The following is a 19,216-nucleotide window of genomic DNA, read 5'->3' on the forward strand; positions in this document are numbered from 1 at the left end:
CATGAACTGAACTAGGGTTATATTCTTGGGTTCCCCCATCTTCTTTTTTCTTTTTTCTTTTTCCTGCGTATAACCCTTTTCTTAGTTTCATTTCCTATCTCTCTCTCTTTTCTTTTCTTTTTCTGTGCTTCTAGGGCAGGGCAGACCTTCGGACTAGCAGCGATCGGTTTTCAATCCGGTCTGGCTCCACTTAGGAATCGATAATCAGATCGAAAGAATCAGCTTTCCATTTCTGAAATTGGGCGTCGAATCGAATCAACGGACCCGGTTCGATTTCGGGGCAATCTAATGAAATTGATGGATTATTCGTAAGGGTGAGCAACTCAAATTTTAATCTTAATATCCTCATTAAAATTAGGTTTACATTTAAGAAATAAAAAATAATCTATAATTTATTATATTTACATTTAAAAATAAATAAATAAAAACCAATCGTCCGATCTGAGCGAGACCAAAAATCAATGGTTTCCAACTTTATGAAACCGAGAATCAGATCGGCACCACCGAGAATCGGGCCTAATAAGTTGGTTCGGTTCGATCCGGCCCAGTCCGAGCGGTTTCCAATCCGATCAGTCCGTTTTATTCACCCTTACTTGGATGTTCACGAGATCAAGTTTAATTTATCACATGACCCGAAATAGGACACTCTTCAACAAAATCGATAAGGGACATATGTTCTACACGAAAAAGACCAAGATCAAGATCAAGAACGGTGCTTATAAATAAAAATGCTCAAGCTCGAAAGGTTTTTTCGCGATTAATCCTCGATAAAATTTTCGCAACAACTAAATGAAGAAAAAAGAACATTAATAACATCTCGTACTGTACACATCAAGTCAACCCCATGATCCTGAGAGCGGCCATTTCAAAGAACCGAATGGCCGCTCTTGGGATTCTATTTTTGAAGTCGAGAGTTGAAGCGCACAAAAAAAAAATATTAATCAAGAAGAGACAAATAATTACAATTAAATACACATTTTAGTCTTCCTCGTCCCCTTATTAAAAAAACAACATTTTAAGGAAGACAGATTCCTTAGTCCGAGGAATATCCCTGACCAAGAGGAACGTGCTGCTAGTATCATACGGCCGATCGAAATGCAACGGAACCAACATCGGTCCAAGGCTTATTATTAAATTAAATCCAACTTAGATGCCAAAAAAAATTATTTTTGGTCGATATATATATATTTGAAGGGAAGAAAAGTGGGTGTTTATATGACGTAAGCGATGGCGCAATTCCGTAATTATTAAGAATTTTTAGTCGGAAATTCAGAAGCGGAAACCACGTAATTACTGAGAAAGAAGATAGGAAAAACCGGAGTTAATTAAAAAAGGGCGGGCGGGGGGTGCAAAATGGAGAAATTGATAAGTTGTGGGGTCGTTGAGAAAGAGGAAGGGGCGGCGGGTTCAACGGCGGGAAGGTGAGTCCGCGTGGCGAAACGAGGACGTGACGCGAACCGCGCCGCCGCCGCCCCCCACTTGACACGTCAACGCGCGACGTGATTGGCTCGTCCCATCTCGCTCGGTTGTTGCGCTTCCCTTATTATTCCTCGACAAGCTGTTGGCCGCGGCTCGTCACCGCGCGGCGGGTGGCGCCACGCGCTGCTGGAGCGAAGGGACGGAAGATCGGGCGATACGACGTGGAACGAAGATTATCCGTGGGACCTTCGCGTCCCGTTTACCGTGAGCTGACCGCATCTCGCGCGCCTTCAAGGGCGCGTGCTCCACTCCCCGGAGATATCGACCTGCGGTTTCGATGTGGGTGACTGCACCCGCTACTTGGATTTAGCGTCGCCTCCGTGTCACGCGCCCAGCTTGTCGCCTCCCCCTGCCCGCTCCCCATCTTCTCAATATATTTCCCCTTTTTGCCCAAAAACTCGTCAATTTTTATTTTGTTGATTAGAAATGTGTTTTGGCAGAGAAAAGAACATAATCTATTTTGCCCGTGTCCTTGAGAAAATCACATACTCATCCCATTAAATCTAGCCCCACTCAGTCAAATGATCCAAAAGCTGACGTGTAATCTTGTTTAATAAGCGGCGGCGACCCTTACTTTATACTCAGCAATCAACGTGGCTAGTGATGTTCGCGCGACTTTCCAACGTGGCACTCTTACCAGAAAAATATGATTAATGATTGTTAAATTTGAAGAACATAACATTCCAAAGCTAAAGAGAGGGGCGTGGAAGGGAATAGAGAGATGGGGGGAGGGATGTGGCCGAGGCCGAGGGCGATGGCGATGGCCAGCGTGATCGACGAGGTTAGCATTTGTCGAAGTTGATGTTGCGTCGCTCTTCGTACCTTTCGTCCGTTCTGGCATCCGACGCCCTCGTTCACGGCGACGACGGCGTCAATTGAGGACGATGCGAAACGGATCATATCGGTGTATAACCATCGAAAGGATTCGATTTCATCGATTATCGCATGAACTTCATTTTGCGATCGTACGAAGGACCAAACGAGCGACACCCTCCTCACCTCAAGCAGGTCAAAATGGTTCGCCACCTTCGATTCCCTCCAAATGCGGCCGGCAAAGAGCAGCCCCGATCGCCGTGCGGGTGCGGGGGGGTCGGTCGAGAATTGAATCTCAATCAATGCGAAAGCATATGCCCTAAGCAGAAGGGACAAGGGCGATGCGATACGCATCACGGAGCAAAGCGTCGCTTTCGGGAAAAGATAAGATCCGGTCGATTTTCCACGTTCCGGAACGGCAACGGCTTTTTCCTTACCTAACTTTAAGGAAAAGGACGTGTTAGTGTAACCCTCAAAACGAGCTCGAACCCACAAGTGACCCTCCAATTTATGGAGAATTTTTTCTTTTTTTTTTGTATTATTTTTTCATGGGAAAAAAAAGTTTCAATTTAATTCCCGAAAAAGTCCAACGAAAGGTCAAAGAATCCCATCCCCACTTGATCTCCCCCCTCCCCCAACCACTGCATGGCGACACGTGGAACGTGGGCTGACCATTGCCACCATCTCCTCATCTCCCCGAAAAAGGTAAAAGCATCGTGCTCTCTTTCCATTTCAATTTCAATGGTGAATCCGAGCAAGACAGGGTACAAACTAGCGTGAACCATTCTTTTTTTGGAGGTTAGCTAGTAGTGCGTGGCAGCTCACTTGGGAGATACTATATATCTTTCCCCTCCACCAGTCCTTTGATCGATTTGCCATCCATTGATTTTTGCTGGTGCTGCCGAAAAATCAACGGCGACCGAATTTTCAAAGCCTCTGTAATCTCGTGTTTAGCTTATCCAATCTCGTTACGGTTCCGTCCGTCTCGAGGAAGACGAATGGCCTGAAGAAACGCTTTTCTCCCCAAAAGAATGATCGCTTTCATCGCTCGTAAAAATGAATGAGCAAAGAATGTTTTTCGTCGTTTCATGAAGTGTTTAGGCATAGATTGTTGTTCGAGTGATGTGAGTGATCATTATATGGAGATACCTTTCAAATCATTCATTTTTCGCGAAACGAGCAAGCTTACATATTTCGACCTAGGTAAAACAAAACGGAGCCTATATATGACGGTGGTTTTCGCGAAATTTAACTATTGACACATCGAAATTTTGTAACTCTTGGATTTAGGATTTTTTTTTCTGTGAAAATTGGTTTTTTTTTTGTTTTGTGAACTCTCCTATTACAAAAACGCCGTAGGTTAATATGTCATTTTATTTTTATGGTAGTCTATATATAAAAAAGCATTTTCTTAAAAATGATCTTTATAACTATCTAGTAAAAAAAATATTTTCATTACCACCGAATATTTTCGCAGCGATGAAAATATTTTTTTTTCGTATATTTTTATAAGCTTGGAATCGATAGTCTTTAGGAAAATATTACCCCGAACCATTCATATTCCGGGAAAACCGGGGCTTTTATCTCGACATCTTTTACCTCGATCTATTTTAGTAGTTAATACTTTGGTCAAGAATGTTTGTCTATACTTCAAGTTCTTGTTTGTTTTGAGAAATTGAAAGTTTTTAGGTCACTGCAGGTCGCACTATTCAAAATTTCAAATGGATGTCAACATGGCATGTTGACTTTTTTGTGTGACTTTTGTATGTAAAATGGATGATGCCTGTCGACAAAGTACTTTGATGGAACCAATTTCATGTGTGACAAAATTAATGTGAAAGCGGTCTCCACTGAAGAGTGTCAACCATGGAGTATGCGTAGGTGACATTGGTTTTGGAGATCATGCCTTTTATTGATCTTTTCATCTTGTGCTTTTAATATGAAGAAATATCATAACTATACACTTACACGTGCCTTTAAGTTATTTTTTATTATTATATGATACAATACAAGTGGGGAAAATTATCAACCGCGGTAAAAATCTTTTATCCTAATTGAAAAAAATGGTTATCGATGGACTTGAACAGGTCCTTAAAAGGTTCAAGAAGAGATAGGGAAAGGAACTCCCCGATATGGTGGAGGGATTCTCTCCGTAAGTTCTCTCTGTATTCCCTCACTTCGAGGAAGAAAAATACACGGAGGAAACTTAGGGGCCATTGACAGGGGAAGGTAGTCCATGATTATGCTGGGTATTTGTAGTGCTTTTTCAGTAGTTAATACTTTGGTCAAGATTGTTTAATCATTCTGTTTTTTTTTTTTAAAATTTACTGAACTTTATTGCAATTAATCTTGAATTTTGGAAATCAAAAGATCGCTAAAAGCATTTACATTGAGGATATAGAATCTTTTCCTTATGTCCCATGGAGGAGATATAGTAATTCCTCAAGATTCGCTTCTAAATGTTACTTTTGGTGTGGTCGTTTGAGTACTATTTTTAAGGACTTGACCTGCATGGAACGAATCGGGTTGTTATAAATGCTGTAGGAGCATGACCCTACTCAACGGATGCGTGGTTCGAGCCGACTGATTAAGGCAAACGGCGACGGCCGGGAGAAGTGAACTAATACAAGGCGCGACTCTTGGCACATTTACGGAATGGCAAAGAAAAGAGAGAGACATGTCGATTTCGATGAGTACATCAATCTTTTGAGCATAAGTGTTTCGGCAACCCAAACCCCGCAACAGATCTGGAGTGTTAAGATCGAACCCCCAAATGATCATTGGATTGTCATTTGCTCGAATAAGCTTCATCTATATTAATTATGAAGAGAATCTAATATTTTTTTCATAAATGTTTCCAAATAAAGGCCTAAAGTGCATTTATTTCCTCGAATAAGGATATGAAGTTGGCATTATTTCAAATAAAGGCTTCAAATTGCTAAATCGTCTCGAATAAGAGCATGACGTGACCAAATCGTCTCGAATAAGGGCTTTTGGCCAGCTGGTGAGTATGTGACTATTCCGGCCTTCGGAGAATAAATAGCTTAGTAAAAAAAAATTTAAGCATCTATTTTTTTTTATTTTTACTTTACTTTTCTTTTCCTTTTTTTTTTGTTTTTCCCTCTTCCTTCCGTCGGGCCTCGTTGATGGCCGGCGGAGGTCGCTAGGGCCACCCTTGCCGACATCGGGTGACCACCACCAGCCATCAATGAGGCCGACGATGGCCGGCAGAGGGAAGAGGGAAAAGGAAAACAAAACATAAAAGAAAAAGAAAAGAAAAGCAGAACAAGGAAAAAAAATCATAAAAGTAAAAGACAAAAACGCCCTTCGGCCTACAAGATCAAGCATTTCTTTGAAATTGATATGACTATTTTAGACATTTATTTGAGAAAATAAAGGCAGTTTAAATTCTTATTTTGAATGTCTCCTATTTTCCTAAAGAAAGGCGAGTCGGGTCAAAGACTTATAGATCCGCAATCCGAAGAGGGCTGCCCACGGATTAGGTCAAGTGCCGAATGCAATGTAATTGTCTAACAACTTTTTATAATGGGAGCCAACTTTTAATGGTGACGTGAGCTACTGTATTTGTTCCATCTTAGCGTGGAGCTTCTTCCAAACTCATCGAACATTCTCAAGGAATATTCCCTTCTTACAGGACGATCTCCAGGATATTCTCCATCGCACGCTCGACTTTCTACGGTTTTTTTTTCTTCTTCTTCTTCTCACCTTTTTCGGGCCGAACACTTTCTAGGGTTTAGACACTGTCGTTCTTACCATATTTGAGGCGACATCCTGAACTAGTTAATTTCGAGGACACGAGCATGAAACTTGTAGCATAAAGAGGGAGTTGTTCTTTTCCATTCTTGTTGCGTGTTGATCCGAATTGGAACGGATAAAGCGCACGATTTCCGGGTCAAGCCTAGGCCGGGCCTACGTGATCTTCTTTTGGACACGACTCGGAGGACGGTGGAATTATTATTGTTATCTGCGTTGACATCTAACGACAGAATTTGGACGTTGCCAAGGCCAAAAAGGACTCGATTGCCGGGAGGAAACTTCCTGTTAGGTTCCGGCCAATGGATCGAATCCTGGGACCAATGTGGGCGGACGTGTAAATGTGCCCCTTCGCTGGACACTTCCGCTCGATGCGTGATAAGTTCGCTCTCTTGTGGATCACGACATCCAACCGCTTAACCATCTCGTCCTTATTCTATTCTCGAACCAAAAGGGGATCATGTTCGAAAATTAGATTGTCCTTAAATCTTGCTCTTTTTTAAGGTAACCTATTATACAGATAAGGTTTTAGTGGAAGCAAAACGTGATATGTATCTATGACATTATTAGAGCCCTAATTCCTAAAAAATAAAATCCTAGCATTAAGTCAAGTTTCAATGCTACTCCAAACTTTTCTTTGTCTAAACACCAAACTTTTACTAAATTTGCCGATGCATCCAAAAATCGTCATTGGTTTTTTTTTTTTTCCAAAGTATCACCATCGGGGCACTAGAGAAAATTACCAAAAAAAAATCCTAAACGTACCTAAATTTTTTTCTTGCCAATTCAGTCCATTTGGCGGGTTGGTGTTGATGTGGTAAATTTTCAATATTTTTAAAATTTTTACATATTTTTTATGTTTTCTTTTCTTTTCATTTTTTTTTCTTTGGGTTTGGGCGGGCCATCGGCTGAGGGCTTGCGACCCTTGCCCAGCCGGGGCGAGAGCCGTGACCCTTGCCAGGTGCCGGCAAGGGCTTGCAATCCCTTAGCCCAAGGACCGATGCAAAAAAAGGAAAAAGAAAAAACACATAAATTTTTTTTAAAAATAATAAAAAATTATTAAAAAATTTCCATGTTGGCATATCAAATAGACTGAATTAGAATATATTCAAAAGGTTTAGGACTGAATTGGAAAAAAAAGTTTAGGACCGAATTGATACAATTATAATAGATTTATGAATTTTTTTGGTAATCCCCCCTAGTTATTATCAAAATATGTGTCTTTATCAATACCCTCATCTTTGTGTGGAATCACGATGGCGTCCCGATATTGATAATCTTGGGAAAAAATTATTGGCGATTTTTAGATGCACAAGCGAATTTCAGACTGCAACGAAAGATTGAGGTCTTTTTTGGATAACAAATTTTTGTAATAAAATTGGGATTTGGCCTAAAGTCGGGAATTTTCTAGGAAATTTGCTCGATAGTAAACGACTTGTATGGCAATTTTGTAATTGGGAAGCAGAGACGTTTTTTTTTTTTTTTTGCTAATAACAATCGAGTCCCGTCAAAGAGAGCTGACTTTGAATTTTCGTTGAACCTGGACTTATTGTGAAACGTCGTACTCGTAGCACCAGCAGCAGCAAATGCCAAGAACCTGCACTGATTAGACGACCAAGTTCACGAGAACCGTCAGATTATTACACGATCAATTTTTTTTTCATTTGACAAGTAATTGCGCCACTTGGCGACTGCCTATGCTTGCAAGATTAGCTCGGACATTCGTCCTTCGGACTGAAATATTCTAATCGACTTAAGATTACGATTGATTTTGTTGGCTCCTAATCAATTTTTGCACATGTGGTGAATCCCGTCTATAGAAATCTCCCAAGAAGTTAATCATCGCATTCATGATTTATAAATCGAAATACCATATCTAGACTTCACGACAAATCGTATCATCAATTTTAATCCCTCGCATTTAATCCTTATGCAACGAAGCCCCATGTGTTAAAATGAAGAAGGCACGTCCTACTTTTCCCCCATTCGGAACGCAAAAGCCTTACAAATTTTGCTTCCAACACAAAAATTAAAGTCGTGCTATATATATTAGCATGAATGTAGTATGAATAGTAAAATGGCGAGATGGCTTCTTGGCTGAACTTTCATGGTTTTAACCTTTTTTCATTCGGATTTATTACTTTTATTCTTACTTTTTACTTAACAAATTGCCACCATTCTTCCATTTATTAGAAGAAAATTGATATGTCGGATGAATTTAACAGTATGGTTAATTCACCTCTTGAGGATTCTGCAAAGTTCTGATTATATTTCTTTGTCTTCCTTAGTTTACTTGTTTATACTCTTACCATTTCTAATCCAAACTTTTTACTCCAACACATATTGCAAAAATTCATTTTTAGTTTAGATGGAGCTTTCATTTGTTTCACGAAAAATATTTTCCGGAAAATCATTTTTCAGGAAATGACAATTTTTTTTTCGATATTTGATTGAGATTTAAAAATCAAGTGGAAAACGATTTTCATCGTTTGGCAAGGAATTGATTTTTTCTAGGAAAAATTACCAAAATTTTAAAATTTTGATATATTTTTTTATTTTGTTTTTACTATTTTATTTTATTTTTCTTCCTTTGCCGTTTGCCCAAGGCTCTACCTCGGCAAATTCGAAGAGCTAGCCGGATCTGGCGAAGTCAACCCTCGTCGTCGTCGAGCTCGCCCGAGGCCGACCGGGCAAGCTGCTTTGGGCGCGGTCGGCAAAGAAAGAAAAATAAAAGAAGAAAAAAGATAATTAAAATTAAAAATACTTAAAATTCGAAAAGATAATTTAAAAGTAAAAAAAATCAGAAAGGAAAACCTTTTTTATTCGAAAAAATTCGGAAAACATTTTTTCATTTTTAAGGAAGTTTGGCTTGTGCTTGATCTTGGGAGGTTTATAGCATTTAAATTGTCTAATTTACTCGTAATTGTGTTCAATTAAGAACTTCATAAAGTTTGGACCTCAAGTTGAAAAACACATAATAGAGGAACTTCCAATTCCAAGATTTTCTTTTTTTTTTTAAATCAAAACAAGATGTAAGACGACATCGTATAGATTTGCTTTTGTGTGGAGGCAAAGACATCCTATGCATCGCACGGGGAATATTCTGGTACATATTCCGGGTGAAATCTGTACACGTGAGACAAACGTGGCTTGAACTCATCTTCTAGGCCTAGTCAGAAAGGTCGGCACTATACGAGCAACCAATCAAAAGAAATATTTTTGAAAAATATTCTCTCAAAAAGCGGTTTTTTTTTTTTTATATCCTTTACAAAAATGGGCAAATGAAAAATATTTTCAGCATTCACGAAAATGTTTAGACGTAAATTATTGTCGATGAAGCACCAACCTATTGAATGAAGAATTGCCCAAAAAAAATCATAAATCTATTGCGATTGTGTCAATTCAATCATAAACTTTTCTTGTGCCAATTCATCTCATTTGGCCGGGTGGCGTTGACGTGGCAAATTTTTTAAAAATATCTTAATTTTTTTTCAAAAATTCTAATTATTTTTTTTTATCTTTTCAATAATTCATTTTTCTGTCCCTTTTTTTTTTGGCGTCGGCGTCGGCCGGTCAAATGGACTGAATTAGCATAATTGTAAAAGTTTATGACCGAATTTAAAGAGAAAAGTTTAGGATTGAATTAACATGATTACATTAGGTTTAGACTTTTTTTTAGTAATGTTGTCACCTATTGTATTATTTATTTTTTGTAAAGCAAAATGAAATAAGTTTTTTATATTTTATTTTAAGATGGTCGACGTTAGCCACGAGATTTCTCGGAAGCATCCCATGAAATGGAAGGGAGGCCATCCTTAGATTTGGAGCATCGCGTGACGTCAGGCGGGCGATCAGCATCGATTTCGAGGTAGACACAGTGGATGTCTCGAAAGTGTCGACACCGTGACTCCATCCCTTTTCCAACATTGAAGTGGTGGGCCGAAATGGGAAGTTGCGGAACTGAATGGGCTTTTGGTCCAAGCATTGTGGGCCAGAGCCCAAGTCTCTCGAGTCCGATCAAACTGACTTAATATTACTGAACATGGGTAAAACTCCATGAAAAATAAAAATACTTTTCGAAAAATCATTTTTTTTTCAGAAAGATGATTAATTTCCCTATGTTTGGTGATATGTGGCCGAAAAAAAAATTTACTGGTGTTTGGATCTCATTTGAAAAATGATTTAAATTTCATGAATTTATCTCATTCTAAGAAAAAAAAAATCTAATTTTTAAATATTTTTTATTTCTTTTTCTTTTCCTTTCTCCCTTCTCCGTGACTGGCCGGCAGTGGCCATGTGCGAGCTTGAGGTCACCTCGAAAATATGTAGTTACAATAAGTTAAGTAATTTTCGACCTCAAATTACATAGCAAATCATTTTGGTATGGCAAAATCTGATGTTTTGATCGAAAAGTATTTTCATCATCCGCGTGAATATTTAGATATAAATTATTAGCGATGACGAAAATATTTTCCATTGAAGAATTATTTCAAGAGATACGAGAGATCATTTTTAGAAAAATATTTTATAAATCATTCGTTTATCGTGAAACAAACAGAGCCTAAATAAAAGAGACGCATTTTTTTTTTATGTTTTATTTACATTTCTTCACTACACATTATATTTATGAACACCTATGTGAAAATTCTAATTGAAGTAACTTACCAGCTTTTCTCCAATTAAGTAATCGACTAGTTGCCTACCAACTTTCATTTGAGTTAATTACCCATATTTATTTTTTGTCTTTTTAATACATTATGGGTCACTTAATTGGGAAAAAATTTTGTAAGTCACTCAAATGAAAAGCTAGTAATTTTCATATAATAGATGATGAATTTAAGGCGCTGATAATAAAGGTAAGTGCAAGCTGATAAAAGATAAGACAAGCTTTTTTTGGCAAAAGATAGCGAGCCGTTGGCAAATAAATAATCAAATTAAAAAAAATTGGAAATTAACTCAAACAAAAGTGGCCGTACAAATTCTATTGGTAACTTAAGTAGAGAAATCTATCTAGAAAATTGATGCCATCTCCATTTTGGTGTTGGATGATGAGAGTGCCGAGTTGGATAAATTTAGCTGTCTAAAATATAACTCACTGTCGAACGCAGTGAGAGAGGAGTTTCAGAGACTTGCGGAGTGGAGTTTCGGAGACTTGTGGAGTGCTCGAACGACGTCCACAAAATCAACGAAGAAGTCTTGAAAATTCTTGAAGACGTAGAGAAAAAGGAAAATAGGTAAGGATATAAACAGGAAGATGGAAGAGGAAAGAAGGAGAGAGATAGAGAAAGTCTCCCTCAAGGACAAACTGCAATGGAGGAGGCTTGGGGTGGCGGCTGAGAGAAAAAAACCCTAAAAGGGTGCTGGTGGTGCCACGGTGTCGGTGTCGGTGTCGGTGTCGATGTTGGCATCTTTTGTCTGCGATTTTAATGAGGTCACATATCGATCTAAATTTGAAAAGTCGAGGCTTTTCCTTGATAAAAATGAAGGAGTTTAGCATAGTTTATTAGAACAAGTCATAGAGATATGCGAGCTCTTATGATACAGAGAGCGGATTATTGGATCAACTAATAGCGAGGAAGTCCTCCTGGTAAAGCAATAATCACTCTGTCAACTCACAACTGCAAAAAGGAACGATGAAACCCTAAAAGCTGAAACTTGGACCAAAGCCATATGATGCTGTGGGACCAGCTCACAAATAACTAGCATACCAATGAGAAAAAAAATACAAATACAAACAGCTAACATATCACTAGAAAAACTTCATCAAAAGGGAACATAAATTTGGAGAACTTTATTTGAAAATGTCGTTACTTGTCTCCTCTTCCGCTTCAATTGTGCACGTTGCCTTCCCTTGGATCTTGACAAGGTCGGCGCATCAATCATTCCGCTACCAACATTCGTACAACTTGATATCGACGCGAAGCCGGAAGTAAACGTCCCCCTCGAACAAGTCTGTCATCAGAGTGGCCACGCCACGGGCCATGAAGAAGTCGCCGGTGCCGCCGATTACCGAGATGTCCCTAGTCTTGTTCATCAGAGGGTCAGCCCCAGCAAAGTTCAAGCTGCCCTTGTGCTGGGTGGAATTAAACACAAAGGAAAAGCCAAGCCAAGCCGTGAAGACATCCTTCTTGTCATAGATGTAGAACCCTTGGGCACGCCCAACAGGCTTCGAGTGCAAATTATTGTCCAGAGTGATGGGGTCGTCGAACACGACCAAATCGCCGAAATGGCTCTGCCCAGCCAAAATCGTCCGGTTCGCCCAGTCCGGGGAGCCCACGATGGCCGAGGTCGCGTTCTTCGCATTGTTCCCCTCATAGAGAATGTCGTGGAAGAAGAACACGAGCCGCTTGCATGGGTGGCGGTCACGGATCCGCTTGCTTGCCGCGTCGACGCCTGAACGGAAGGCTAGGAACAGAAAGAGGATCGCGACGATTGATCTCGCACCCATTTTCGACCACAATCGATCGGTAGAAAGTCTTTTTGCCAAAGACCTAGGCCCTTGAGCACATATGGGGATCGTGGGGCACATTATATAGGGGACCTAAGTGGCTAACGTCTCGAAAAGCTTGGCTCATACGTCATCCTTCTTGCCGGACGAGGAGTTTGGTGCTCTAATGGAAAGTGCTTTTCTTTTTCTTTTTCTATGCACAACTGTCTCCAATTGAATCGCTTCATTTCCACGGCTATTGTTGCGATTGGAGGCACATGAGCTTAGAGGAGGTCGAGATAAGGCAATAATGATTGAGAGAGGACGAGGAAAAAAGAGCTTAGGAAAGTAAACCCTAACCGAACAAATATGGCAAGACCTTGAAGTGTAAGTTCGGCCTTGTTGTTCACGGGTCTCATTCATGTGGTCTTAGTCCTAAGCCCAGAGATTAGTTAAGTGAAATGAATCAATCACACTTTATGGTTGAATCCCAGAATTCTCGTCCATGTTACTTTGGGTTTACGTGCAATTTTGTCCTTCTGCACCGCATTTCACCTTCAAGCTAATCTCCAACCGAATGATGGGGATAGACCCCGCGATTGGTACCTAATCATGGAGATAACTTAACCAAGTTTTAGGGTTTCTGCAGTTAGCATCTTAATTATAGCACTTTGCTTTGGATGATTTGGCACTTAGTGACATAATAGGGAATGTAGCTATTGGAGATTTACCTGCCGTCGCAAAAAGTTGGTAATTTCATGATCAACATCGTTGCAATGATTACTCGGACAACAAACCTTTTAGATGGATGCATGGACCTTTTAGTAAGATCTGCTCCCGCGCAGATTACGCTGCAGGTAATTTGCTGGTCTGGAAACCAAGATTTTAACCGGAAGGTGGGAGCACAGCATATAATTTAAAATTTGAAAAAATTACCAAAAAAATTCTAATTCTATTGTTATTATGCCAATTCAATATCGAATCTTTTGTAATTGTGTCAATTCAGTCCATTTGGCCGATTGATGCTAACTTTCACAATTTTTCTTTCTGTCTTTTTTTCTTCTATTCGTTTTTGGTCGTCGGTCCCCGGGTGAGGTCCTGCGAGCTCTCGTCGGCCGCTAGGTGAGGGCTCGCAGGCCCTTGCCTAGGGATCGGCGGCCGACGACTTCTTGTCAACCCAAAAAAATGAAAAGAAAAAAAAAAGACAAAAAAATTGTTAAAAATATAATTTAAAAAATTAAAATATAATTAAAAATTTGCCACGTCATCGTCAACGGTATCATGTCAAGACGAGCTGGTCAAATGGATTGAATTGACATAATTACAAAATCTTCAACAACCACTAGTCCCTCCATCTTTATTGCCGGCCTGCAATCTTTGGCAACTACCAATCTGGTTTCCACCCTTATCCTTGCGGTTAACACCGAGGTCGAGGCCTAGCGGATGAAGGTGCAGTGGATGAAGGTGCGACTACTCATTTGACAAAGGTGCGTGAGTATGGTGACGAAGATTGTCGCTCTAGATTTGGCCATGGATCTCCTCCGTGGAATTTTTGACTCATTCAAGACTGAATTGGCACAATCGTAATAGATTTATGACTCTTTTGGTAATTTCCATGGAATTTTTATCCCGATATATCCCTTTTGTATCCAGCTTTACCATATCTTGAACAATAACCAAACACTCGCTTATCACGGGTTAAATATCGGGTCTCGAAAATTCGAATTTTCGGTTTGAGTGATATATACAATATGCTTGATTTTCCGTGAAAATTGAACTAAAAGAGAACGGGAAAGTTTCCAAAAAGTCCTAGACATTTTGCATTGGTCGCAATTCAGTCCAAAATCTTTCAATTGTGTCCATTCAGCCAAGTTTGGCTAGAAATCGCCGACATGAATGTCAATAGTCCTACGTGGTTCTCGTCGATGCTGACGTGGGCCTTTTTTTTAAGATATTTTGCTATTTTTAATTACTTTTTTGGTTTTTTCTTTTTGTTTCATTACTTTGTTTTTGTTTTGGGACATAAGGCTAGTGAACATCGCCGGCATTAGCCAAGGGCGCCAAAAAAATAAAAAAAAACTAAAAAAATTATTGAAAAATAAAAAAAATTTGAAAAAATATCCACTTCAACACTGGTTGTTGCATGTAGGATGATCGGCATCCACATCGGGGATTTTCAGCCAAAATTGGCCAGTATGGATTCAATTGACACAAATACAAAAGGTTAATGACTAAATTAATATAATTGAAAGGTTCATGACTTAATTAGAACAAATGCAAAAGGTTTTAGGACTGAATTGCCATAATTGAAAAGTTTAGGACTGAATTGGTATCAATGCAAAACGTTTAGGACTAAATTGGCACAATTTAAAAGTTTATGACTGAATTAGCATTAATGCAAAAGGTTTAGGACTTTTTGAATACTTTTCCCAAAAGAGACCAGCTAGATGCAAATTTGGAATATGTGAGTTCACTCGAACCTTTAAAGCCTACCTAACTAAACTTTTAACCCAAATTATGTGATGATAGCTCCATATTTACTAAACTATGGTGGTGGTTAATTTATCTAATCTTGTTTTGGGCCAACCGAAACAATGCGCCGGTTCAGAGTTGGAACGAGCTTTAAGCAATGAAAACTTAAAGGAACAAGATGCTCAGCAGGATATAAAAAGCATGTGACCCTTACCCTTCAAAAAACAAATTTATTTGATCAAGGCTCGCACCGACTATGATCAATAACCCAACATTCATTTCAACCGAATCACGTTCTTCTACTTAACTTCACCAGCACTCGTAAGACTCAATATCAACGCGAAGCCGGAAAAAAACTTCGCCTTCAAAAGCATCGGTCATGATAGCAGCGATCCCGCTGTGCATGAAGAAATCCCCCGTCCCACCCACCAGAGATATGCCCCTTTCCTTCACCATTATAGCATCTACTCCGATGAAATTTATACTTCCCTCATAGTCCGTCGTGTTGAGCACAAACGAGAACCCTAGCCAAGCCGTGAAAGTGTCCTTAGTGTCATACATGTAAAGCCCTTGAGCCCGACCGACCGGGTTTTGGGTGGAGGTTGTTGTCAAGAGTGATCGGGTCGTCAAAGGCCGCGATGTTCCCGATGTGGAAGCTGCCGGCTAGGACGGTCAGGTTGGAGCCCTGTGGGGCCGTGACAATCGCCGACGTGGCATTGGTAGAGTTGTTGTCGTTGTAGATGATGTCGTGGAAGTAGAGGACTAGGGATTTGCATGGTTCGTGATGTTTAGTCTTCTTGCTAGGGAAAGTTGAAGAAAGATAAAGGAACATGAGAAAGGGAAAAAGAAGATATTTCTTTGACCCCATTTCGTCTAAATTGTGGATCCGATATTTGACAGGAAGCCGCCTGGCTGATAATATGACAGATCTGTCAATATTTCTGATTCCACGATGTTCTGATTAATGAGTACTTTATGCAAAACACGCGGTGATGGTGTGTGGATCTATGGTAAAAAATAACTAACAGTACTATTAGGGAAGCATTTTCATATCTGATAATTAATATTCGATGGAGATGTATTAAATCTTGAGTTCCTATGTATATATAGGAATTCTTGCGTGGTACTCTTCTACTGTCCATTATGGTGGAACAGTGAAGTCAGATCTATAAATGGCAAAGTTCAACTGCGATGCTAATTCATTCAATTTCCTAAGGTGTAACGACAACTCTACCAACTACTTGCACAGTTAGTCATACTCACTAATGACAAATGTTGCAAAGGCAGTACTAGATCCACGTAACTCCGATCTTCTCCGCTCAAACCGTTTAGAGAAGACAAGGAAATTCAAAGGAAAAAAGAGAGTGAAATCGATCTCTAAACCTCGAATTCAAAATATCATGTTTTAAAACAGAGAGTCCACACATCTCAACCGTCAGAGATGTCGACCGCCGTAAACGATAGTGTTAGGACTTTTTGGACAGTTTTCCTAACATTTTTACCAATTTTACTAGGGTTAGTAGTCAAGTGGCAATGCTTCTGCTTCACTTGTCAAACAAGACCAGCGTAGGAAGGCAGATATATGGATGGATGACCAAAACCAACATGCACGTGACACGAGCATCCAAAAGCATCTACTCCGGGTTCATGCTTGAGGACACGAACTTAGACAAAATGTCTTTATGCACGTGTTGAAGAATTCCAACGCACCCCCCCGGTTCGGAAATTTCTCTGGTCAATCGGTTTCTGGTGAAACAGTGGTGGAGTTAGGTTTGCCAATTCAGCCTTTGGCGGAGTTGAAGTTGAAGCCCTTGAGCGGGTTCGTCTGCAACACCGACAAATTAGTCGGTGATAAAGACTGCTTGGCTGAGCTGAGAAGAAAGTTGGACACCGACTCTAACGACGTGCGGATGATTGTCATCTCCGGCATTTCAGGCATTGGTAAGACAACCCCTGCAATGTCTCTCTACAATGACATCTGCCACCTCTTTCATGGTTGGTTGCAGTTTTCTCGGCGATATTCGAGAAACTACTGCAAAGAAGGGTGTTGTAGCTCTGCAAAGCAGCTGGTTTCTGACATTTTAAGACGCCGCCGTAGGCCCACCATTTCGTTCGTTCTTTCTTCTTCATCCCCTTTTCCACATTCTCGCCCATGCTCATTCCACAACATCATATACGTTTCTAGGGTTGACATGTATGCTTTGCAAATCAAATTTGTTGAGATAATAACTAGGAAATGCTAACGGATCTTGCAAATAAGTTAATACGAAATTACTAGAGAAATAAACAAGGAACACAGGACACTAGAGATTTACGTGGTTCGATCCGAATGTCAGCACCTACGTCTATCGGGAGAGCCATCAACAAATAATCCATTATAATCAGAGAATTATAGAGTTACAATCGCTCAAACGCTCGAGTATTTTCCATACTTAAATTAAGTACAGAGCAAATTCATAAGTAATATCTCAAAATTTCTTATAGAGAATTCACTCAGAAAACTTGCAGGGAAATCGATACTTGTCTTATTTTCTTCCTTCTTCGTCTGGCGGCTTCTGCTACGGAGTCTTCTGTTCGCGGCTTCTTCTCTTTTTGCCCCACAATGTACATTTCCTTCTTTAATGTGCAGACAGAAGAGGTCAAAGGATAAACTCCTTTGTTGACTGTCCAATAGCAAGACAGGTAAGACACGTCCAATATACGGGGCCCAAAGAGAGATTTTCTATGCCAAATCCGGAATAATTTTCTCCAACAGAAAAGAAATCTTCACGTGATTTCACGTGGCCTTCAAGATATATATATATTATCTTCAAATATATTCTATCTATGTTCGAATTCAAGACATTAATTTAACAAAAATTGGACCGGCCGGTTCAAGTCTGATTTTTTTTTTTTCGGTCAATTCTTTTTGTCGGTTTAATTCGGTTCGCATATGCTGATGAATCCGGCTCGATCTCCGACCCGATCGTATAAAATACCAGTGTCATATCATCCGGATGGAGCAATAATGTACACAACTAGTCCACACAAACCATTGATAGTCTTGGACCCAAAAAAAAAAAAAACCATTGATAGGCTTAGCTTTTGCATGTGATTGGGCTCAACTGAGTCAACTGACCGTGATAGTGAACACATCCGATTAACAATGACCGTGCCCATTATGTTCAGCGTGCCTTTGTGCTCCGTTGACTTGAACGCCAAACCGAAACCGAACCACGCATTATAGAAAGTCTTCGGGACCTGTTGACGCCTAAATTTTGACTAATCTATTTTTTGCATAAAAATTAGAACTAATTTTAGTTCTAAATAAAAATCATCTCACATATTTATTTTTAGCGTACATTGCATTGGCATATAATTGGGCAAGCAGAACACTTAATTTAGCATGCGTCTAGACTAGGCATGGGATGGAAAAATACACCGAGAAGATTTGAAACTTCAGGGACTATATTGCAAATACTTAAAACTTCGGGGACTGTATTGCAAATACTTGAAACTTCAGGGACTGCATTGCAAATACCAAGAGAAGATAATGAAGGGAAGGTGATGAAGAGAAGATGATGAAGGGAAGGTGATGAAGAGAAGATGAAGAAGGGAAGATAATGAAGGGAAGGTGATGAAGAGAAGATAATGAAGGGAAGATGATGAAGGGAAGATGATGAAGGGAAGATAATGAAGGGAAGGTGATGAAGAGAAGATGATGAAGAAGGGAAGATGATGGAGAAATTTGGCTATAAAAGGGGGAGAGTTCTTGAGAATTGAGGGGGAGAGGAAAAGAGAATTGAGAGAGTTTTAGAGTGGAAGAGTATTGAGAGAATTTGTGAGAGAAATTCTTTAGAGAGGAAAAAAGAGAGTTTTTGAGAAAAATCGTAAGAGAAAATTTGAGAGTGAAGAAAAGAGTTTTAGTCGAGCATCATCTTCGACGAGTCCCGGCACGTACTTCGCCTCTCGCCATCCAACAACGCCACTACTTGCCTTTTTTCGACGATAGCCACGTTCTTCCAATTCCGAGATCTTGAAGGAAGCCATAACGTGTACGTGAGTAAGATTTTGTGTAATAGAAGGTAACCCTTTCCATCTCGATCTACAAAAATGTAATCGTTTGGTTTGAATATTTGTTTGTTTATTTTAGACATGCCACGTGTTCCAAATTTTAGCATTATTACATGTTAATTTAATTTTGTAAATACTCGTGATTGGCTGCGTTTTCTTTCTTTCTAAATCACCCATGGTGTATATTGTACAAAGTTC

The 19,216-nt window shown here is 39.7% G+C and overlaps 1 protein-coding gene and 1 pseudogene across 1 annotated transcript; both read right to left on the bottom strand.

Moving 5' to 3' along the window:
- Positions 1 to 11,721: 11,721 nt before the first annotated feature.
- On the bottom strand, positions 11,722 to 12,561 carry LOC115754698 (dirigent protein-like). Its single transcript, XM_030693815.2, has one exon. It carries the CDS (start codon positions 12,512 to 12,514, stop codon positions 11,954 to 11,956), a length of 561 nt encoding a protein of 186 aa, XP_030549675.1. The 5' UTR covers positions 12,515 to 12,561; the 3' UTR covers positions 11,722 to 11,953.
- A 2,447-nt stretch (positions 12,562 to 15,008) lies between these two features.
- Positions 15,009 to 15,853, bottom strand: LOC115754699 (annotated as a pseudogene).
- Positions 15,854 to 19,216: the final 3,363 nt, after the last annotated feature.

The sequence above is a fragment of the Rhodamnia argentea genome, chromosome 3 (assembly GCF_020921035.1).
Source record: "Rhodamnia argentea isolate NSW1041297 chromosome 3, ASM2092103v1, whole genome shotgun sequence".
NCBI lineage: Eukaryota > Viridiplantae > Streptophyta > Magnoliopsida > Myrtales > Myrtaceae > Rhodamnia > Rhodamnia argentea.

Excerpts from the sequence above, each read along its gene's own strand:
- LOC115754698 (XM_030693815.2), bottom strand. The coding sequence starts at position 12,514 with ATGGGTGCGAGATCAATCGTCGCGATCCTCTTTCTGTTCCTAGCCTTC.